The sequence below is a fragment of the Melampsora larici-populina genome (assembly GCF_000204055.1).
Source record: "Melampsora larici-populina 98AG31 unplaced genomic scaffold MELLAscaffold_49, whole genome shotgun sequence".
NCBI lineage: Eukaryota > Fungi > Basidiomycota > Pucciniomycetes > Pucciniales > Melampsoraceae > Melampsora > Melampsora laricis-populina.
Genome location: NW_006768813.1, coordinates 677,062 through 700,049, shown reverse-complemented (window position 1 = coordinate 700,049; position 22,988 = coordinate 677,062). Strand labels below are relative to the sequence as shown.

Genomic DNA, 22,988 nt, shown 5'->3' with positions numbered 1-22,988 from the left:
TTATTAATATCTTCCGCATCAGAAACTACTAGAACATTTGTATGTCTCTCTTTGTAGTATAATAATCCAGAAATCAATGAAAATTTCCCTTCGTAAAAAGGTTCCTTCCAAGATTTTTCCAAAGTACTTTCTAATGATGTATCTCTATGTTCCGAGTTCAGTATCTTTAATAGTGTAACTGTGTTTGCGTTTTTTGAATAGCTTTCTTCTATTTTCAAAAAGAACTCATCAGATAGTTCGCAGAGGCTGATCCCCATTATAGGTACATCTTGGTCTATATCCTCTGCTTCCCAAGCTGGGTTATTCTTGTCATTAGGCATAGCCATCCTGCTTAGTGCATCCGCGTTGCTGTGTAAAATACCAGGTCGGTGTGTAATAGTCATATATGACTTATACTCTTGTATTGCCATTTGCCAGCGAAGCATATGTCTTGTTGGTGTTTTTGTATTCAACAGTGATTTAATTGCTTGGCAGTCTGTAATAACTTCGAAATAAATTCCGTCAAGATAGTAGTGTAGTTTATTTAATGCCCAAACTAGCGCTAAACATTCTAGTTGGGGTGCTCCATATTTTTTCTCGCTTTCTTTCAGTTGTCGTGAAATAAAGCAAACTGGGCCATTCACTAGTTTGTTTCTGACAATCTGTTTCTGATGTAACGCTGCTCCTAGCCCTAAAAAACTCGCGTCTACATATACGATAAATGGTTTGTTAAAGTCCGGCTGAAGTAAACATGGTGCTGTAGTGAGAAGTTTCTTCACTTCGTCCCATGCCAAAGCTCTTTCTTTAGTGATTGAAAATTCTACTTTTTTCTTAAGTAAGTAGTATAGCGGAGAGGTTACTTTCGCATAACTTTCTAGGTACATTCTATAGTAACTAGCAAAACCCAGAAAGCTTTGTATATCTTTAACGGTTTTTGGTAGAGGTCTGTGTATTACTGCGGCTACTTTATTCTGATCAATAGCCAACGTAAGACCTGACACAGTGTGCCCAAGAGCTTTTACCTCATGGAAGCCAAACTTACATTTGTCCAGAGAGACTGTTGCTCCTAATCTATCAAGCTTAAACAGTATCTTTGCCAATGTTTTTGTATGTTCTTCCCATGATTCATGAAATACAATGATATCATCTATATACACTATGACATGTCCTTCACGGAGTTCTTTGTAAAATTCCGTATCCATCATTTTCTAAAAAAATGCTGGCGCATTTTTGATGCCAAAGGGCATACGTTGGTATTCAAATATACCCAAGTGTGATATAATTCGTAAAAACTTCTTACTATCTTCTGATACTAGGTTTTGGTGAAAGCCTTTCATAAGGTCCATTGTAGTTATGTATACGGATTTACCTAGATTCGTGATTACTTGTTCAATCCTTGGCATAGGATATCTATCAGGTATTGTATACGCATTAAGAGCTCTGAAGTCTCCGCAGACTCTGGATTTCCCCCCGTGCCATGCTACCACACAGGGTGTTGTGATTTCCACATCTTTGTTCTGTAGGACTTTCCGTAGAATACCTAACCTGAGAAGTTCATTGGTATGGATTTCAAGTTCTGTGCGATTTCTTGGGCTTGCGGGGTACGCAGCTTTTCTGAGGATTGGCGGGTATGGTTTATCAACCGTAAGCTGGATTTCCACTTCGTACTTTGTTATTTTACCAATTGCATACTTTCCTAACCCAAAACTGTTATAGTATTTTTCAACAAGTCTCTGTATATCCTGTGTTTGCGCGAGATTCAATTTTTCTCCTGTAATGATGCGTTTCTTCGTTTCTGTCGTAAGAAAAGTTTTGTCTTCTTGATCAAGTGATGATACATCCAGTGTTCTCTTCGCTTGTTGCAATGCAAATTTCTTTCGCTTATTTTCATTACCAATCGTGAAATATTTCTCCCTGGTGTGTATAATATCGATGCCATAAAGTGATAAAAAGTCGTCTCCAAGAATGAAGTACTGTGGGGTCGCGTTCTCCATTATGACAAATTCTGGACTGATTCTGATGGATCCTTCTGTGTGAGGGAAGATCAAGGGAACTTCTATTACCCCTATCGCTTTAAGTACTTCCCCACACCCACGGAAGGTAGTTCTACTTTTTGGTAACATTCGATGTTTCCAATCTGGGATAATTTTGTCCAGAAATTGTTCTCCTACTGCTGAGCAAGAAGCTCCGCTGTCCAATAAACAGCTGACTTCCTTACCGTCTACTATTACAGTGGTCAGGCTGTGTTGTCCAGTCATATGAGCTCTTCCTACAGCGGGTCTAGACTTCATTTGCCTAGCGTCGCTGACTTGTTTACTATTGAGTCCTTGATGCCACTGTTGTGGTATATCTGTAAGTGCTTGCAGATGTGATATATCCATTTCTTCTGTATACGCTTCGATAGCTCTTATAGTTGATTGTGCTATTTCTCGGCCCAATATCCGTGATTCGTGGATAGGAGTGAACATGGTCTCTAAATCTTTAAAACGTAAAGTTATCTGATCTTCGTATGATATGCTCATTCCGTAAGCGTTCATCATGTCTGCCCCCAAAATAATTTCTATTATGGTAGCATCCTTGATAATCACAAAATCAATCATAAGGGTACAAGGCTGAGTATGATGTAGAAATGTGATGGGAAGAGTTATCTCTCCGATCGCCGTGAGACTACCTGACGCGCTCAAGTACCTCCTGTTTTGTTGGGCACGCATATCTTTCTGCCATGTGCGCCATACTTTATCCAAGATACGGGGAGTAATAAGGGAACTGCAGGCACCTGTATCAATCAAAATGTTCAATTTCCAGCTATTACATGTAGTGATCATGAAAGGACTTCCAAGATGTCTGTTCGTCTCTTTTTTGTTTAGGAATACAGGAACTAAAGAAATTGTCTCTTCTAGGCATGATATATCCATTACTTCAAATGATCCGTCTTGCACAGCTCTGTACTCTCCGTCATCATAGAAGGAGTCATGGTCATCGCCAAAGATAAGCTCAATTTCTTCCCCTGTTAGGGATTCTTCTTCTGGGGAATCTATTTCTACCGCGTTAATACCTTTACTTTTTCTTCGGCAGGATCTATAATCATGTCCTGACTCTGTGCTGCCACAGGTATCGCACTTCCCAGGTACTCGAGCAATTGGAGGTTTGGATGCAGCTGTCTTGGCGGGTAAGTTACTACCACTTGTCGCTTGTGTCTTCCAGTCTTGATTGGGTCTGTTTGGTGGCCTGTTACGCCCTATTGAAGTTCTCCTAACTACCTCTTCGAAAGTGGTTGAGAAATGAACAAAATCATTCTCACCTCCTAGTCTACTTCGGACTGCGTGATCTAAATCTCCTGGGCACTGCTCTAGGATCTTATCACTTGTGTCTTGTATCGGTATATTCGCGTGAGCGGCTTCTAACCCTCTTTTTTATGCGTGACCAACCATTTCACTGGGTCAGTGTTCACCCTGGGATTAAAGTGGTCTTTATCAAATAGGTTCTGCATGTTACGTTTCCAGTTCCTGGATCCGAACTTAACAATTATCGCAGCTCTCCACTCGTCCCAGGTAGATAATCCTTCCTTTCTTTTTTCTAGGAACCAGACTTGGGCCAGTCCTTTAAGTGCCAAACCCATTCGTGATGTGATCAGAGCGTCCGGAACGTGCATTGTTTCTTTTACATAGTCTACCCATTCTATGAACTCCATGTGGTTATACTCGCCTTCGCCGCTGAGGGTAGGCCAGTCTTTACTGTTTGGTACGTCTTTCTTCAAGAGGTTAAACAAGGTAAGATCTGGGCCTGTAGACTCTTCTCTTGCTGGGTTCCTTTGGGCTAGATCTCGAATATTTTGCCTATTCTGCTCAGCTGGTGCGTTTCTCACAGTTTCATCAGGTGTCAGAAACGTGTCGTGAGGTGTAGGTGTAGTATTTGCTCTTCTAACGTCTGGTAAGGTAATATGTTGGACATCTTGCATATGAGGTGGAACGTCATGAAGACGTGTCTCAGCTACTTCTTCCTCTAATTGTAGCCCCGTTCCTTGGTTTTTTAGTTGGTGTAGGGTAAGATCAGATAGTAGTTTTATTACTTCCTCATTATGGGAGCGCATGAGTGCTAACTCTCCATTCTGATGTGCAACTGCTGTTTGAAGTTGTCTTACTATACCTTGCATGCTAGAAAGTTGGTCAGAGGTCTTTTTCGCATATGTATCATGTTCATTCTCTGATTGTTTTATATCATGGATGGTATCGGCACGATTTATTTTTTCAATTGCTGCAATGATAGCGTTGGTCTGATTTTTCAGGTTTTCGTTTTCATGAATAAGCAGCTGGTCTCTCATACCGTTCATACCAATCTTTATTGTTTCAAGAGCGTTACTTGCCCATCTACCAAGATCTTTTTGACACTCTGTCATGTCATCATTGGTTTTCTTGACTGCGAAGCTTACTTTGTTCAGAGCGCTTACTTGGTCGTTAATATTCTTGACTAACGATTTCAGAGTTTTGTCAACCATATCAAGTCTTTTGTTCGCGTCACGATCTAAAACGAATGACTTGGTATTCTGTATTTCATCATATAATTTATCAAATTGTAAGAACAAAGGATCTAAATACAATTTAAGATGATGAAATACAGGGTTCATGAGCTCTCTATCCAGAGGTAGTATAGTCTGGTCTAATTCCTCACTGCTTTCCCCGCTTCTCTGATCATGTGAATTGCTAACTCCCCTTTGGATAGACCTTGTAGGTTCTGAGACTGGTTTCTTCTCGGGTAAGGTGCTGAGTTGGAGGTTTTGTTGCCTTTCTTTCGTTTCTCGAACGTGTTCCAATCCCACAGAGCTGGATTCCAGTTGTTGGTTCGGTCCATAAGGTACTTGAAGCCCATAAGTTTGGAGAGCTGTCGATGGTAAGCTTTCCCTTTCTGGGTCGCGTTCTTGAATGTCTTCGCGTCTTTCTGATTCTTCGCTTTCTCCCAAACCTCGTAGTTGGCTTGATGCATCAGAAGTAAGTCTGTTTCTTCGAGCGTCAAGGCCCGTCCGTGGTCCGTCTGGAGGCGGTGGTCGAGACGCTCTGTCTCCTACTGGTATCGCTGGGATGCTGGCTGAGTCGATCAACATTGCCGAGTGCATCTGCTGCATCTGCAAGGCTGGATGCTCTCGAGGAGTTGCTTCTAGTAGTAGGAGCCATAGTAAGTACCGTGTTTTCTTCTTTTTTTTTTTTTAAAAAAAAAAAATCGGTTATTGTGACTTACTGGGTTGAGATTGGTGTTGCAGGATAGTACTAGTTCTACCGAACGAGGATTGAAAAGCTAGCTCCGAGACTCCTACTGGCTCTTTATGCTTAAAATGTAAGTGCTTCAACGGATCTGCTGTAGCAAGTTTAAGTGGCGGGGGTTTAACGAATTTGCTGCTTTTCGCTGCTGATTCTGGGGCTGTAGCTGGAATTGGTATGTCTTCAGGTCTATGATCTTTGGCCAATTGGTCGGTCACTACAGGTGATGGATTGGGTTGTCAGTGTTTCTTTTTCTAAAAAAAAAAAAAAACTTTTATCAATCGATTTAGTGCTCGGTCACGAAAACTACGTACTCTCTGCCTCCTTGTAATCGATCAAATCTTCGCCACTTGGATTGTAAGGTTCTACCGAACTAACTGCTTCGATATTCACTAAATGATAGTCGCCGTTTTTGGTCAGTATCAAGTGGTGGTTCTATTATGGAGAACTTTGGCTTACTTTCGAGTCGCTTGATTTGTTTACAATTTGATCTTGAATCCACAAGTCTGACGAAAGATGTTCGTAAAAAGTTGAAAATCGAAGAAACAGGTGGTTTCGATTCAAAGCTTGTATACCGAAGTACGGGTTATAAACGTCGTCTGAGAACGGGTTTTCTAGTTCGAATAGAAAGTAGGGTAGCTCTTCTAGAAGGCTAAGAGTTCGTTTTTCGAAGTCGAGTAAAGAAATCTTGAACGAGTTCTATGACCGTGTGTCGTAGCCGATAAAGTCAACCGATCTGGTGTGGAAAAGATGCTGGGTTCTTGTTTTTCTAAAAAAGAAAAACTTAATGTGATAAGGTGAGGCCCCCAAATGTCAGCTTGAGACTATAATCGAGTATAGACTAAGTGAAATGTTACTTACTAAATGTAGGCTTCTAGGAGATTTGATCTATCTTCCTAAAGCTTGGTTTTCGGTATCTTAGTAAAGTGATGAAAATCTATAGTTGGTTTCTATAGATGCCTGTGGTGCGGGATGTATACCGCTGCCAGGTACTGATCGAGGAGCTGAACACTCGAACGTCTTCCAAAGTAAGAAGGCTTTCAAAAAGCAATTCTTGTCTTTAGGCCGCACTTCAGTGCTCGTTGACTTATCGTAAAATCAAAAGGGGATGTTGATGAAAGACTTTAGTCGAATTGTCTACGCAAAACGATCTGTAACGCTTTCAGAGAGTAAGATTGAAGATAAAGGAAATAAAAGAAAAGAGTTTCGAATGAGACGAAAGATGATTTTGAAAGTAAGAGTTCTATTTTAAAATGAGAAGTCTAGCAAAGAAAAGTATCTTAAGTTTTTCGAAAAAAGGAAAATGATAGATTGGTGATCTAAAAATTGATTGTGTTAAAATTGAGATACTTCTTCTTTCTTTCTTGTTAATCAAAGCACTTTATGTACTCGTTTTTGATTGTACGTATTAAACTTTTTTGCAAAAAAAGTCCCTTCTCGTTTTGCTTGGTTTGGTTCGTAGATATGTAAACCCTTGACTAGGCCCTCTTATCTTTGTTCAGCTGGTCAGGGTTTTCATTCTTGTTAGACCCTATCTTAGACTGGTAGTCGCGACTATCTATTAGTTGTTAATACGTCATTCGAGGGTTTAACTTCCTTCAGGCTTCGCGGTAGTAAGATGATAATTAATCTGGTTACACTCTTGATACTAGAGTGAGAGAGTTGTAATGTGTAATTATTTTATTACTCGTGTTTTTTGTTTTTTATGTTATTTGTCAATGTTTGGGAGTTTTGCTCTGCAAAACTCCTCTTAGTTGACAGCGCTGCTGTTTACCGCTGCTCGAAAATCATATTGATGGGAGCGCGACGGCAAAAAGCGCCGCTGCGCTGCCGAAGCGCCGTAAGCGCCGAGAACACAGCCAAAAAAAATTAATTCAAGATTGTAAGTAGAGAAATAATGTATTAAAGTATGTAATAAAGTATCATATCACAGGTTTAAAATAATGTGAGGAAAAGAAAAAACAGGAAATATAAGACAATTAAGAAAAAAAGTGAAAAGGAGCCATAAAGAAACTAAAGTACTGAATCAGCTACGAGAAGATTGGGACTCATAGTGCACCTTCACATAGCCACTGTACTCGGACATCTTACACGCCTCCATTAGCTTCATAAACTCTGTGCCCAGAGAGACCCCCTCACGAAGCCAGATAAGAGTGGATACTGCCCTTTCGATCGTGATGGCAACTAGGCTTCCTCGACTTGAAGCACAAACATCAGCTGCAGCCGAAAATATCCTTTCGGGTGCAGCCGACGAACCAGAGCAAGCAAGATAGTCCCGTGCCATCGTGGCAACAATTGGGTATCGGTTGCAGTGAAGCTTTATAAGGCATGAAACATCAGCCTCGATAAAGGACAGCAAAGCAGATGAGATGAATAACATACTTTCCACCATTGCAGCGCAGAGTTAGGATCTCTCAAATCGTAATCCGGCGCCTTCATACGGTCACGACCACCTAGGTAGTCTCTAAGTTGATTATCATCACCCATCTCTTCTTCTTGCATATCATTATAAACTCCGAAGATGGAAGGCTCATCGTCTCCAGTGGTTTCTGATTGACTGTTCCCTTGAGTGTTTGACGGTTTATCTTTCTTCGAAAAGGCTGTTTGATACTTCTTGAAATGTTCATTAAAGAGAGCCTCTGCCCGGATCGAGATAGCTGAGTTTGGGCCAAAGAAAGTGTGGAAAAACTTTAGGCGAAATGCTGGATGAAGGAGGCAGGCCATGATCAAGGTGTCGCATTTCAGGGCTCCATCCAAGATCTGCTGCGTCTTCTCTAGCATTGCAGCGATCATCGGGTACATCGCATCGGTCGTATCAAGTTTGTCGGATCGTGCCTGCAGGGTTTTCTTAAGCTCAACGTACTCTGCAATAACCATGCAACCAGTCGGCTTATCCCCTTCCATCCGTTTGGTGGCATCAAGAAACGGCTGAAAGAGTCCAACAAGAACCATCAGATCTCTGGCAAAAACACATGAACCAAACTGGAATCGACTTACTTTAAGCTCAGCATTTAAGTTTCGTATTTGAGCCCATTGCTGAGGGGATACAGTCAACTTGTGAAAATACCCCCATGCTTTACCATTCTTGCGAGGTCTTCGGTTTTTGTTGTGAACTCGATCCAGGTCATCCTTGAGAAGTTGATCGATGACCAGTGAGATGTGTCAATATCTTGAAGATGTAATGAATTAAGAGAGATGCAAAAGCTTACATCACGAGCCATCCAAGCTTTATGACGGCTTATGTACTTTATGTTCCAACGAATCCCATAAGCAGCAATAAGGGATTCAACCTCGAGTCCTAAACTCTTCTTGACTCGATCGTACTCTTTTCGCCAGGCTGAGGAGCTAGTGATACGGCGAACGATGAAATCGACCTGTTGAAAAAGAAAGATAGGACATGTCAATATAACCAAGTCCGACTGTGCATAGAATAAAGTAAAAACGACCATACTTTGGTGAGAAGAGCATCAAGCTTGTTTGCTTCGCGCCGATGAGTTGGGTGAGCTTCATTTTCAAGAGATAGAAGTGGATCCTCTGCCTCTTTGGCATCAGCTGCATCCCACTCGTCTTCTTCAAACGCAGCTGCATCATGCTCAGTGTCGTCTTCTTCACGTTCAGCAAGTTCTTCGAGGTTAGGTTCCACTTCACAATCATCAACAAGTGGTGGTTGAGGTACATCAGGTACCTCAGAGACAGGTCCCTCGTCATTAAGGTCAGCTTCTTCATCTTCTTCTTCGATGGTGTCGGTTGATCGAACATCGGGGAAATGGCCGCGCATTGCCGACTTGGTTTTCCTAGGAGGTGGGGTTTTGAGATCAAGAGCTGCGAGTCCAGCGCCAACAATGAGTGCCATCTTGTGGCAAAAACAGTAGATGTGCATTGTGTAAGGATCCCAGGTGTAGTTGGAGAGGTCGGATGATTCGAGGAACTGTGAATGCATTTCCCTAGCCATGGTGTTATTGTTAGATTCGGAATCAGTGGTCTGGCAAAGGAGGTGGATAAAGCAATGGTGCGTTAGATGGGAATAAACTTTCTGGGATCACGTGAGTTGAGATAGATAAGAGAAAATACTTATCTTATTAACCAAACCACGCTTTACAAATACATTCACAATTGGCTCAGCAAGCCATTTCCCTTTATGTTGCCAAGCCACGAGCTTCAGGGTAAGATGTCGAGTTTTGAATTGCCAGTCATCGTTGATAAAAGTCACTGCAGCACCGATAAAACCGTGTCGATTACCTTTGGTTGTCCACACGTCTTGTTGGAGACAAAACTTGCTTGTCAAGTTCTATGGTATACAAAAGATTAGTACACAACACAAACACCAGAGAAATGTGTAAAAGAAAACCTTACCTTCAGCTCTTCAAAAACAACCTTCTTCATTGAAAGGTTCAACCTTTTAGCCTCTTCTGCCGCCCAACGCCGGCCATACAAGCGTGCATCAGGCCTTAAAAACTGCACCGCAGCTCGTAGCCACATGTCGTTCATTCGGGACCATGGAAGGGCTTGGCGGACGATCCATACACACATCATTTGATTGAAGGTTAGATTGTCAAACTTTACCTTTTGTCCTACGGTTACATATGATGATAAAGTGCCCGGGTTATTCACCTTGGCAATGGCTTCTTGATGTGCCAATTCTGCCAACGATGGAGGAACATTGAGACCAGATCGTCGAGCTTCATCTCGACCAGGACATCCAGTCTTCTGCCGACCAGGTGCTGGATTCCCATCTCGGTGACACTTCAGGTTGTTTGTCATGTTACTTCGGCTGACTCGAACAATGAAAGGCTTCTTTCTTCTTATCGGTCGAACAGTGAAGACACGGATAAGAGAGGGGGGGGAGGGTCTGATCCTGTAAAGGAAGAAAGGGAATTCACATATCAATGATTGGATATGTATAGACATGTGGTAATGAAAAACAAACTACTCACGTCTGTTTTTCTGCGAAACGGTACATCATAGTAGTCGTTTAAATCATTGTTCTCTTGTTTAGACATTTTAGGTGCGCGTGGTTGGACTTTGTCGTTTTCAATGTCAGAGTCAGCACGTAGAGTTTCTTTGTCGACAAAAGTAGAACCGGTTCCTGTGCCTGCAGTCTGTCCAAGAAAGTATGAAGCAGTTGATTCATCAACAACTTCATAATTGAAATGAGAGATTTGGACTGAAATGACTTACTTCTTTGGATTTAGTGGTTTTCTGTTTATTAGCCGGCTTCTTCTTTTGCTTTTTCTTTGCAGGTTCAACACGTTCGACTTCACCCTCTTCTGAGTCCGATTTGTCCAAAACCTCGATGGGTGCTGGACGTTTCGTATTGGAAGGAGTGCATTCGGTTGGAATCGACAGGCGGCGTCTGCCATCTGGGCTGGGTGGAATCATTCCGGGGTTAGAGGGTGGCTGCCGAATACGATGAGGATGGCTAGAAGAGGGAGTCGTAGGATTTTGTGATTGATTTTGGGAGGAAAAAGCAAGAGTTGATTGAAGGGGCATGATGAGAAGTGGGGTAGATGAATTTGAAGGATCAGGGAAATAGATCAAGATTATAAATTGTAAATATGAGTGGATTCGACTGAGGAAATGTGGGAGTTGACAAAGTGATATCCTGTTTGAAGTTCGGATGGCTTCCTTCAAAAGTTGAGCATGGTCTTGGAGCAAGGGGTGGGTTGAAGTGGCGTGATTGAGGTGAGATGGTGTCATTGAGTCTAGGTTGTTTGAGATCGAGCAACCTCGAGCTCTTCTGGCTTGCTTTGGTGTTGATTGATGGACGTTTTAGGATTAACCGATCGAGTTTGTGCTAAGTAAGGGGGTCTTGAAGGGTCTTGAATGAATATATAACCAATTTGGGACTAGTGGGTGGACAGATTGGGGTGCCCTTGACCCCCCTGACGCACAAAACTAGGTTCCAGGCGCTGCAGCCGCTGCAACCGCTGTGTAATGACCGCAGCACCTGGGGCGCAGCGGAAAAAAAAGTCCTTCAAAATGAATTCAAAAAGCGCTGCTGGAAATGCGCTGCACATATTTCGAAATCAGAAGCGCGGCTGGCAGGCAACCCGCAGCGCTGCCGCACAGCGCTGCTTGGTAAAGCAGCGCTTCAGCTTTTCACTGCGCTGCTGGTCCAGTGTTGCTCATAAGGGGAAACACAGTCACTTGGATTGGTACCCTGAAACCTGGTTCCTTGGATTAGTTATTCTTGCTAGTTACAAACATGACTGCTTGATTGGATGAAACACAGAGTGACAGGGGCAACCTCTTCACCCTGTGATCTCAATCTTTTTGCATTCAACAACAGAACAAGGGTACTTTGAGCAACCTGAACAGGAATTCCCTACTGCTTACTATCCTTTAATGACACCTATTTGTGCATTTGTACCTGCTGTTATCAATGCTAGCTCAATTCCTAGCACGCTTTGTCAGACATTGTTGATACATGAATATATCAACAACTGGGACTTTTCTCCAAAAGTACTTCATGGTCATGTTCTTCTTGTCCAATTATCATGATACCAATGTAGAACATTGTTGCCAAATGGCCAAGGCTGGCCTTGGTATAAAGGTGACTTGTTCATTTGTGAAGAATATAATGAATCTGACCATGTCTTGTGACAAGGGCCAAGCAGGCTGGAAGAATATAATTTTAGATGAGGTCAGTTGGGGTTCCAATCTTAATGTCAGTCTACATCATCCTATGTCATACTACAGTACAGGGTTACCATAATGTGATACAGACCAGTACCAAGGATCTAGCTCTGAGCTCTGGATGATACAACTCTGGAGCCTGCAGTATTTTATACTCTGTTATAGAAGCACCCAGTTGTGTTGTAAATTCAAAGCTTGTTCCCTTAGCTATTAATCCCACTAGCAAAGAACACCACATGAGGTTCTACAATGACCTGAACAAAAGAAATATGATAATCAAGTTACAAATGTATCACTTTACTCAATATTCTTGTTGAAGAATCAAGTAAGTTGTGAGGTGGAGTTGTGTGATGATATGAATTTGGTTCTTCTTCCAGAGTGGGTAGAAGAGGGGTTTTATATACTCCAATAACTAGGCGTCAACTTGTGGTTGTCACTTTGGTTTGCTTTCCTTTGGGTTAGGTTTTGAATTTACTATTTGGGTTGTACTCATTCTCATTGCTTAAGAGCATCCACCACAGAATTTTCATAAATTTGAAAAGTCTGACTTTTGAATAATAAGGGTTATTTTGGCTTTCAACTCTTGTTGTCAACAACAGACTATTAATTTTTGTACTTTGATTTTCTGTACAAGCATACTTCAAACTTCCTTGAAGCAACTCAAGCAGCAAGATCATCACTTCCAGAACACACTTGTTTTGTTCAGTGTGATTGATATGCTGTAAAAAGGTCTTTGTTGAGTGCAACTGATTGCACAATGACAGAATCTTGGTCTATAATAACAATTGATGTTTTTATGGCCATATGAGGTCTTCTACAATTCATTTCCATGAGATCAAACAATTTGAAAGGTGTTGGAGGGGGACTAGAGCTGGATAGAGGTGATGTGGCAGAGGAATTCACAAAAAGTTGTCACAACCAGTGTTGGCATCTGATTTTTTGACTTTTCAAATTTTTGGATCTGGCCTTCAAATTTGAAGGTCAGGTTCAAAAATTTAAAAAGTCAAAAATCAGAATCTTCAAATTTGGAAAGTCCTTGGTGGGTGCTCTGAGGGACTCTTGATACTGATCAAGTCATTTCTTAAATATATTTACACGTGTTTTTGTTAGTCTGTGGTTCTGTACACAAGGCTCAGGGCTGACAGTCCTCATTGAAAATCACAAGAAGATTGATGGCAGCAACTATATTCATATCAAGTGAATCTTGGGCATAACAAAGCCATCATGAAGAATCAAGTTCTTCAAAAAGAATGAAGTTCTCAAATCAATTGATCTTGGGAGGATGTGGCCTTGCTGTGCAAAGATGATTGGTACTCTTTAAATAAGCCAGATCTGTAAACTTGGTTAGCCACTTGAGTTGCAAATCCTTGTGACTATTTACATTGAACTGTCCATGTTCTTATCAAATCAATGCCTCTTTGCAGTTCTGTGCAGTGTTGTATTGAGATCACTGGTTCAGATTCACAGCATGCATCATCAAACAGCTTTCTAGAACCAAGTGTCTGGACAGGATCCACTTGGTCTTTGATATACTTTGGTGTCCAATCCCTGGCTGTGCAATCAATACATCAGTTGAACATTACAATCTGAATGTTTCTGGGGCAATTTACTACTCAAACTCAACTTCAGACACCCTTGTAATCAAGAAGCCACAATGTACTCTGGAGAGAGAATGATACTGGCTGGAATATTTGTGCTGATCAGGACAAGCTAATTACATGACTATCAACAGGCTGATGCTCTTCTCTTTGACATAGTACATAGGGGTTACAATCAAAGTTGTTGGATGTTGTAGAGCTGACAGAATGACTACTTGATTTGTTGCAAGAATGTCTGGATATTGTTGTGCGGCTGAATTATGGATTGACGAGTCAAGGATCAAAGATTCATGGCTTCCATAGACTATACGGGTCTTGGTCATAATTCCAGTCTTTGGGTCTGGGTAGAAGGAGTTGCCCAGCACTGATGGTCATGAGAGGGAGAGTATGTTGAGGTCCAAGGGAGATAATGATGTTCAAAGCGGCACTGATTGAGTCAATTGCCTGATTGAGTTGATGATCAGAGCTACAATGGGAAAATCGATTTCAAAAGCTTTGTAGAAGAATTGATTGAAAGGACACAAGTTACATTTCTCTCCGCATTCATGATCAATGGAATGCGCTCCATACACCGCGTACGGGCTCTTCGTTGGTCTCGGACTTCACTGTTACCCTTCCAAGATGTTTCAGTTTCTCACCAGAAGAGTTCAATAGAAGTTGAACCTATAATTGCGCCCGATGTCAAGTAAAATGTTAATAATACTCCTTGGCTGACATATGTGGAACCAAAAGTCATGAGAAGGTAGAGAATGTCTGACTTTGTTGTGTATCTGAGATGGATCCAACCGATCAAGGGGGATAGTTTTTGTTCGATTGTTGTTTACTGATAATTTTTGAACGTGCATATCGACCATTGCGATGAAAAGTTGAGAAGCAATTGGGGCAAGGCGCATAGTCAGCTTCTGACCTTCAAATGATGGCAGGTGTTCATTAAGGTGTGACGATCACAAACAATAAAATCCTTTGGCGATTCCAGCTCCGCCGGCTCTGCGTACAACGACTTCGACACTTGGGTTTTCACTCGCAATTTGGAATAAGTATGCACTCGTAAGGTAAGTTCGGAGGCCGGCCTGATTCGCTCGCTGTTCGTTATACTCGAATACTAGTTTCCGAAGGGGAAGGATAAATTGAGACGGATCGGCCTTGGTTGGAGTCGTGATGAGCTGACGCCGCAGCAAACGAGGAATGATGTGAGGTGCAGGCATTGTTTTCAAAATATGTGGCTGTTGACGATCAACGGTGGAATCACGCTTGAAGAGAAAATCTGGTCTAAGTGGGACGTAATGAATAATTGTACCTTAAGCCAGTTTAATCTTGAAACAAAACCATCATTTCTGAAGGAAACTCAAGGGTTAGGTTTCGTTAAGTCGCTGAAGGATTTTAAAGTCTGCAAGCCTGAAGCAAGAAACAGCAAGAATCACTATTCCACTGGACTTGATTTCAGAACCATGAACTCAAGTGGCAGTGTTAATCCTCTATTTTTCTTTTCCTTTTTATATCGCCAGACAGCTCGCATAGCTCCCTATAGGCATTGGTCTTCCAATTAAGCCGACCTTCTGGTTCATACTCATTCTAAGTTTTAATTCCATGTCTGGCAAGAAAACAATAAGCTCAGTAAAAGATCCAAGAATTCTGAGTATAACGAGGGCGTCAAGTGTGCAAAATTCCGACGGCAGGTTACATCAATTTTTTATGACTACATGATACAAATGGTAACACGATAGATTCCTTGTTGGTGAGCGTTTATCCAGAATATCCGTTTCCAATACTCATGACATGAAAGCGGAACTGAAAGCTTCAAATGCCTTTGTTGGTTTATAATTTTCGTCGTAGAGTAAAGCAGCACCCGTACCTAGCAAGTTCATCCAAAAGTAACACGATTCTCAGACCTTGAACTCTGAAGAAACTCTTTGAACAGAAAGATAACTAGCTTAGAGTGTAGACAAACCTGGAAAGAACGAAGGAATCCAAGAGTTTTGGTAAGAGACTCCCCAAAGAGTGATCCCAACACATCGAGCTATCGATCGACAAATCTTAACTACATTTGAATAATCTTGTGCTTGTTGATTTATATCTTCATTTGAAGATGGTAGTTTCATTCTGATATCTAATTCAGTGATAGCAACATCGAGGTCTTGGTGGATCATAAGGATAGTGAGGTGTTCAAAGATGTGACCAAGAACCGAATTTGTCAGAAAAGTTACCGAAAATTTAAACGATTCTTGATGCTTACCTAAGGCAGCAAACCGTTCGAGATTCTCTTGCATATCTGAAAAAGCCACAGAGAATTTTAAATCACAAGTTTATTTCAGTTGTTTCCTACAAAGTTAAAACATTGAAGTAGAGAGATTAGAATCAGATGATGATTACCTTTTGGTACTCCTCCAACCGTGAAATGTGATTGGAATCCGATCCCATCCAGTAAACCTTGTTCTTTCAATTCCTTAGCTAATTGATACAACCCATCTGATTTCTTGTTGATCGCCTCGATCGAATAATCATTAACTATTGTTTTTCCAAAGAAAAAGATAAAAGAACCAAGATTTCAAGAAGAATCAATGAAGAAATCAACCCTTAATCATGTTCAAAACTTACTATAAAGTTTAACCGTAGGATCTAGTTCACGAGCAGTTTTTAAGGCTATTCTTGGGAAGGTTTTATTTAATTTCTGGTACCAAAACGTGTTTTTAAATGATCCATCTTCTTCAATGATTTCATTACAAATATCTATAGCATACAATCGACCTTTGTAATGATGTAGTAAAGCCTTAAGATGATCTTGAATAGCTTTTATCAATTCTTCTGGATCAAGTTCTGGTAACCAACTTGGCACTTGTTGTTGCCTATTGAATGTTATGCATTTGAGATCAGATGAAGAAGACTGGTTTGAATGATCAGCTTACCAGATGATTGTATGACCTCGAGAACGTTTGTTGTGCTCAGAAGCATAATTCACAATCTCGTCCCTTTTTAAAAAAAAGATTGAATTAGTTCAAGGTAAAGTCCAAAGAAGATTCTAAGACCACTAACGCGTCCTCAAATGTGAAAACTCCTCTAACCTTTTCCGTCAATTCCCACTTCATAGCTACCATTCAAAAGAAACCACATCAAAGATCAATATCGAAAATCCTCATAAAGAAGTATTCAATTACCTACCATTCTCAGGTGTTAAAACTTCAAAACCTTCTTCAATGATCTTTCTATACTCTGAGTCAATCTTCAATAAGGTACTATTCACTGCCACTCCTTTGTATGGAATCGAAACACTGATTTCATCCCTTGACTTTAACTTTGAATGAGTTTGAGTCAAGTATGGTGTTGAAGTTGAACCATGAACGAATTTGGAATCGAAAGTAAAAGAAATGATAACCTGAAGTAAAATAAAATTCATCTTTGATTTGTAGAAAAAAAGTGATCTGTAAGGATTATAAGGAGGAAAGAATACCTTTCAGCTCGTATATTTGAGTTTGTAATTCTACTGATATATGAGATCCGTTGATTTGTATATGCTTCAGCTTGGGTAAGAAAAAGCTACAACGTTGTGAGATGAGATCGTAAGTTGCTGTCATGAGATGGTACCCATGGTACCTACGTGTGGAGTGTGAACTTCATTTTCTGAATTTATCAAAGAAGATCAGTGTTTGAATTTTTCAAGGTTTTTCCCAAACGAGTTGAAGCATACTATGAGAAGATCAACATGTGGATGTGTGTTTTTGATGAATGAAAAAACATTGTTCATCTTTGCAAGAAGTATGCAGTTCAATTTCAATCACAACCAACTAAAACAAGAGATTTGTGGGTTATCATGTTTTGCTCCGAGGTATGAACACATTTGTTCATGACCTACTCCTGCAAGAAAAATATTTGAGATATGTAGAATTCATTTGCATGAACAATTCACAAGAAATTTCACAAGAATCTTTCGAGCTCTGTATCGAATTGCACTACAAATCTAGCCAGATCCTCAAATGCGTGGATAGAACCTATGAAATGATCAAGTATTAAGACCTTTCCTTGAAGTTGCAAAAGAACCAAATGACCCAATCAAGTTCATCCTGAATCTGATCCACCAATCCCATCATCTTCCATCATATCTCAAGCTAGTTTCGTATTCATACCACCATCTCTTCATGGATCACACAAGCTTTGATAAAACCATCATCGAGGCACCTTCCTAGATTTCCCATCATGACTAAAACCTGCGCAACTTCGCTCACTCCAAAAAACCATGTTCCAAACAAGTCAAAAGAATCTGTGTAAAAGTTCGTGGTATGTACAGTGCTACGCGCCTTCTGACGTGTCACATCTGTGAACGAACCTGTTACATCCGTACGATTCCGAACTTACTTTTCACTGAAACCTAAACTCACGAACTCCCACTTTAACTTTTACACAACTTTTTTTCTCGACAGTTTCAAAACGCATCAAAAAAAAATAAAACCAGTCTTTAAAGTCGCCAAGAAACTTCATTCACACCTCATACCCCATATTTTAAATCAATCCATCAACCCCCAACCTCCAAAAAAAACCCCTGAAAAAACTTTATATATATATATACATTTTTGATTTGAATTTTTTTTAAGATGACAGACAGTAAAGGAAAAGTTTTACTAGCTTACTCTGGAGGATTAGATACGTCTTGTATCTTAGCTTGGTTAATCGAACAAGGTTATGAAGTTGTTGCTTTTAGTATGTCATTTTCTCATCCTCATCCTCACTTCTTTATACAAAATCAAATCTTCAAAAAAACCATTCTGATTTTCTTGATTTTCTTGGTTTTTTTTTTGTTTGATTGGTTAGTGGCTGATGTGGGACAAGAAGAAGATTTTGAAGCGGCTCGGTTAAAGGCTTTGAAAATTGGTGCTACTAAATTCGTTTTACAGGTATTTATCATTTATCATTTTATTTCTCTTTATAAATTATCTATATTCTTTAACTTTCAATTTCACTCAAGAAAAAAAGAAACAATCTAATTCTCATTCTAATTCTAATTCCAATTCCAATTCCAATTCCTGATTCCAATTCTGATTTTAATTTTACATTTACTGATTGTGATTGGGATTTTGATTGTAGGATTTAAAACGAGAATTTGTGACTGAACTAATCACACCAGCAATCCAAGCTAATTGTATCTACGAAGGAGTTTATTTACTTGGAACATCACTTGCTAGACCAGTAATCGCACGAGGCATGATCGAAGCAGCCACGACTGAAGAATGCGCGTAAGTCGAATCCACAAAAAAATCTCCCAATCTCTCTCTATACTGATCTGTGTGTGTGTGTTTCTAGTTTCGTTTCACATGGTTGTACAGGAAAAGGCAACGATCAAGTCAGATTCGAATTATCATTCTATGCCTTAAGTCCTTCAATCCAAGTGATCGCACCATGGCGTTTACCCGAGTTTTACAATCGGTTTGCAGGACGTAAAGATTTACTTGAATTTGCTGCTCAAAAGCACATACCAGTCTTTCAAACTTCTGCAAAACCTTGGTCAACGGATGAAAATCTACATCATATTTCTTATGAAGCTGGAATTCTTGAAGATCCTAATATCACACCTCCTCAAGATATGTGGAAACTTACTAAGTCTTTGATGGATGCTAGTCAACATGGCGTTCAGAGTGTTGATCTTAGTTTTAGGAATGGGATCACTTCTGAATTAGTGGTGTACAAAGCTACTTCGGATACTGAACAGAGTAGAAAGGAAGTTGTCAGTCGTCATACTGATCTGGTCGAGATCTTTGTTCAACTTAATTCATTGGCTAGATCACATGGAATTGGTCGAATCGATATAGTCGAGAACCGATTCATCGGCGTAAAGTCCCGAGGATGCTACGAAACGCCAGCAGGCACAATCTTACGTAAAGCTCATATGGACTTAGAAGGCTTAACCTTAGATGGAAAAGTAAGATCCTTAAGGGATGGATTTTTGACGACTGAATTGAGTAAGATTCTTTATAATGGATATTGGTTTAGTCCTGAAAGGGAATTCGTTCAATCTTGTTTACATGCTAGTCAGAAGAATGTCAATGGAATGGTTAGACTGTCACTTTATAAAGGTAATGTTGTGGTTGATGGTAGGGTTTCGGATGAAGGACTTTATGATGCTAGGGAAAGTAGTATGGATGAGATGGGTGGGTTTGAACCGACTGATACTAGTGGGTTTATTAAGATGTGAGTTTTGGTTTTTTTTGGGTTTGGGTTTTCTGGTTTAGGGATTGATTGGATGGGTTTGGTTTTAGTGAATCGATTCGATTACGTAAATGGGGAACTCAACGTGAATCAGAAGGTAAAGGGGTGACTGCTGGTAAGTTGAAGGTTTTTAAGAACACTTGATCATGGAACAGATCGATTCAAGCTGAACTTGAATTTTGTTTATAGATGATGTTTACTTTAAGCAATAGATTTCTGAGATTCTTTGTAGTCACTTTGTTTTGATTTGATTCATGATATCTGATTTTGACATTGATAGCCAAGATATCCAAAAGAGTTGTAGAGAGTGATTTTGAAAAAGAAAGAGTTGTGTTCCTAGTCCTAGAATGTAGATCTGAATTTAATATGTTCTTGATTTACAGTAGATCGTAATTACATAATAAGATATCACAGCTTTGAGAATGCTTGACAAGATGAGATTGGATATGATATGATCCAAAATGAAAATCAATTGAATTTCTTAATCCAAACATAAATGTGAGATTAATTTGATGAATCAAAGTAAAAGTTTGAGAAAGTTTGGATTCGATTTGGATTAGAATCGGTCAAGAACACTTCAACTTCAATTCAACTTCCAAATCATCAATCAATCTTACAATTATCACTATACATACACTGCTCAACATGGACTGGTCTAACTCTCAGTAAGTGATCTCTTCATATCAACTCAACTACATACAAACAATCAATCCATCAAACAATAAATCTTGGTATATCTATTGATTGATTGATTAATTTGACAGATTTGATGATCCCAACTCATTTGATGCTATTCAAAGATTCTTTGAAAACAATCCAGTAGGTTCGATTGGTGCTAAATTATTATCATCTTCTAATACTACTACTACTGCTACTTTACCAAATCATCATTCATCATCATCATCATCAGATAAAAATCACCAAAATCAAATGTCAAACCATCATCATCATCACCATAATCCTTCATCACCCGATTCGATTCCATCTCCCTGTTCTTCTCTAAACCAATCTACAAATCATCAAACCCAATCCAATCCAATCACAACATCACATCCTAAAAGGAAAACTTCACCAGCTTCAAGTTCTTCTTCTGCTTTAAAAGATCGAAAAGAACATAACTCTTCAAAGAAATCATCTACGGGAAACCTTTCGGATCCTTCGTCTAATGTTGAACATACTCATGAAATTGGATCTGAACCTTCTGATCATCATCATCATGAAATTAAAGGGGTTGGTAAGTTGAAACGAAAAGAACAGAATAGGTTAGTCTTCTTCGTTTTCTTTTTTTTTTGGTTTGATTACTTATTCGATTTGGTCGCGATTTAGAAACGCACAAAGAGCATTCCGAGAACGTAAAGAGAGAGTAAGTCAACTTGATTCAACAAATCAGTTTTTGCATGCAACCTGCTGATGGAAATGGATCTGGTATCTATTTAGAGGTTACAAGAATTACAAGACCAAGTAGATGAATTATTAGCCAAACAAGAACCCTTAACCACTGAAAACAAACATCTCAAAGAATTAGTCAACCGACTCCAAACCGAAAACCAATCATTAGGTGTTTACAAAGAAGTGTTTACATTCACGATAGCTAATGATTTACGACGATCTTCGATGCCGATTTCTACTTCCTTTGATCAACCTCAATCGATGACGTCTTCAAGTTTAGATCAATCAGGTCTTGAGAGTTCTTCTTCTTTAAAGAATGGATTCCATACTGGTCATCCACTTAAAGCTATGATGAACCGTGGTAATCAAGAAAACTTGAATCGATTAGGTTTATCACTTCCTACTTCAGGTGCTCCTGATCCTGTTCTTCAAAAACCTCCTCTTGCTCAACACACTCCTCGTAATAGTATCAGTGGCAATGGCACTACTCATGAAGGTTATACTCCTCCTCTCTCTTCTAGCTCTTCATTGGCTAGTTTCTTGAACACGAATCATACTCCTGTGGAAGCTTTTAATGAAGATCATCAAAGTTATGGGATGAATTCTTCTAATAAACTTTCAAAGCCTGTTGAGAAGTTCGAGTCATCTTTTCCGAGTTATACTACTTCATCTATACCAGCTGATCCTATGCTAGCTTATAACGTTCATCAATCAGATCTAGTTGGTCATCCAGAACCAATAGATCATTCAAGTATGAATCCGTTATCTACATTCACATCTAATGAATTGATTCCATCAACGTTGGATTTTAATGAGCTTCTTCCGTTAAATCAACCACGTCAAATCTCTGCATCTGAACCGGATCAAGCTTTTTGGAACTCTTACTTGAACTTTGAATCTTCTAATGATTCACTTGTTTCAACAGATGATGAAAAAATTAAACCGAATGCGTTCGAAACTTTTAATCATCAAGACACATCTTTCTTGGAAATGTCTTCTAAAGATCTTGGGGTATCTAGACTATCTAGTATGAAAGAAATACCGGATTTGTTTCAGCAATGGAGATCGACGGGTTCGGGTTCAGATTCGGCTGCTTTGGTACTTGGAACTGAAAATCTTCAGCATCATCAACAGTTTGGGCTTGGGCTTGGGAAACCTAATCCACTGATTCAGGTTGGGTTGAGTAAGTTTGTGGATCGAGGTGTCTTGTCTAATTTAGAATTAGATGGGTTGTGTGAGATGTTGGAAAGTAAGGCTACTTGTAAAGAAGTATGTCTTGATTTCCCTTTCCTTAAATTCATTACTGAAATCTAGTGACTGATTTTTTTGATTTTTTTGATTTGTGATTTTTGATTTGTTTTTTGGGGGGGTTTCTAGAAAAGGGAAATGATGAATGATGTGGTGGCTATTAGACCTGATTGGATTGAATTGATTGAAGATATTACCAGGAAGGCTAGGTCTAGGTGTACTGAAGGAGGTAAGGAGATCGGGTTGAAAGATGTGGGTTTGGAAGAAGAAGATCAATGCAAGATTGGAGAAGTGTGAGTGAGTGAGTGAGGGAGTGAGGGAGTGAGTGAGTGATGAGCGATGAGGAGGAGTGATGAGGATGAGGAGGAGGAGGAGGAGGAGAAGGTTTGGAGGATGAGGAGGAGGAGGAGGATTTAAGTTTGGATGGAAACAAGACTTGGGTGGGGTTTGGTTTTGAGAATTTGTTGTTGATTGGACTGTTGGTTTGGTTTGGATTGGTTTGTTCAGCTTTTTGTTGCAAAGTGATGTGATGATGATTCCTGATTCTGGTTGTGGTTTGGTTTCTTTTTGGATGCGTTTTTTCTCTTTGTAAACGTTGAGAGTTTTTTTTCGTTTTTATTTTTATGTTATCTGCAATGCTTTTTCTTTTTTCTTTTTTCTTCTTTTCTTTTCTTTTGTCTGTTTTGGTTTGGTT

General features: G+C 39.8%; 6 protein-coding genes across 6 annotated transcripts; 2 read left to right on the top strand and 4 right to left on the bottom strand.

Annotated features, from left to right (window-relative positions):
- Positions 1–2,659: 2,659 nt before the first annotated feature.
- Positions 2,660–7,022, bottom strand: MELLADRAFT_111034 (uncharacterized protein; the record flags this gene model as incomplete). The annotated part of the gene is made up of 7 exons (XM_007415221.1): positions 2,660–2,755; positions 2,898–3,387; positions 3,747–5,130; positions 5,212–5,448; positions 5,546–5,623; positions 5,691–5,797; positions 7,006–7,022. The coding sequence occupies 7 exons, from the start codon at positions 7,020–7,022 to the stop codon at positions 2,660–2,662; spliced, it is 2,409 nt and encodes an 802-aa protein (XP_007415283.1).
- Positions 7,023–10,114: 3,092 nt separating this feature from the next.
- On the bottom strand, positions 10,115–10,721 carry MELLADRAFT_111033 (uncharacterized protein; the record flags this gene model as incomplete). The annotated part of the gene is made up of 2 exons (XM_007415220.1): positions 10,115–10,330; positions 10,410–10,721. 2 exons carry the CDS (start codon positions 10,719–10,721, stop codon positions 10,115–10,117), a joined length of 528 nt encoding a protein of 175 aa, XP_007415282.1.
- Positions 10,722–14,014: 3,293 nt separating this feature from the next.
- On the bottom strand, positions 14,015–14,670 carry MELLADRAFT_111032 (uncharacterized protein; the record flags this gene model as incomplete). Its single annotated transcript, XM_007415219.1, has 3 exons — positions 14,015–14,128; positions 14,290–14,372; positions 14,418–14,670. 3 exons carry the CDS (start codon positions 14,668–14,670, stop codon positions 14,015–14,017), a joined length of 450 nt encoding a protein of 149 aa, XP_007415281.1.
- Positions 14,671–15,234: 564 nt separating this feature from the next.
- Positions 15,235–16,856, bottom strand: MELLADRAFT_111031 (family 10 glycoside hydrolase; the record flags this gene model as incomplete). The annotated part of the gene is made up of 8 exons (XM_007415218.1): positions 15,235–15,317; positions 15,414–15,599; positions 15,699–15,734; positions 15,836–15,970; positions 16,061–16,308; positions 16,369–16,431; positions 16,496–16,550; positions 16,622–16,856. 8 exons carry the CDS (start codon positions 16,854–16,856, stop codon positions 15,235–15,237), a joined length of 1,041 nt encoding a protein of 346 aa, XP_007415280.1.
- A 1,052-nt stretch (positions 16,857–17,908) lies between these two features.
- MELLADRAFT_45152 (uncharacterized protein) lies at positions 17,909–20,001 on the top strand (the record flags this gene model as incomplete). The annotated part of the gene is made up of 6 exons (XM_007415235.1): positions 17,909–18,154; positions 18,266–18,348; positions 18,539–18,687; positions 18,755–19,639; positions 19,708–19,772; positions 19,847–20,001. 6 exons carry the CDS (start codon positions 18,049–18,051, stop codon positions 19,867–19,869), a joined length of 1,311 nt encoding a protein of 436 aa, XP_007415297.1.
- A 301-nt stretch (positions 20,002–20,302) lies between these two features.
- Positions 20,303–22,591, top strand: MELLADRAFT_92181 (uncharacterized protein; the record flags this gene model as incomplete). Its single annotated transcript, XM_007415236.1, has 5 exons — positions 20,303–20,322; positions 20,422–20,919; positions 20,984–21,020; positions 21,095–22,315; positions 22,424–22,591. 5 exons carry the CDS (start codon positions 20,303–20,305, stop codon positions 22,589–22,591), a joined length of 1,944 nt encoding a protein of 647 aa, XP_007415298.1.
- Between the last annotated feature and the right edge of the window lie 397 nt (positions 22,592–22,988).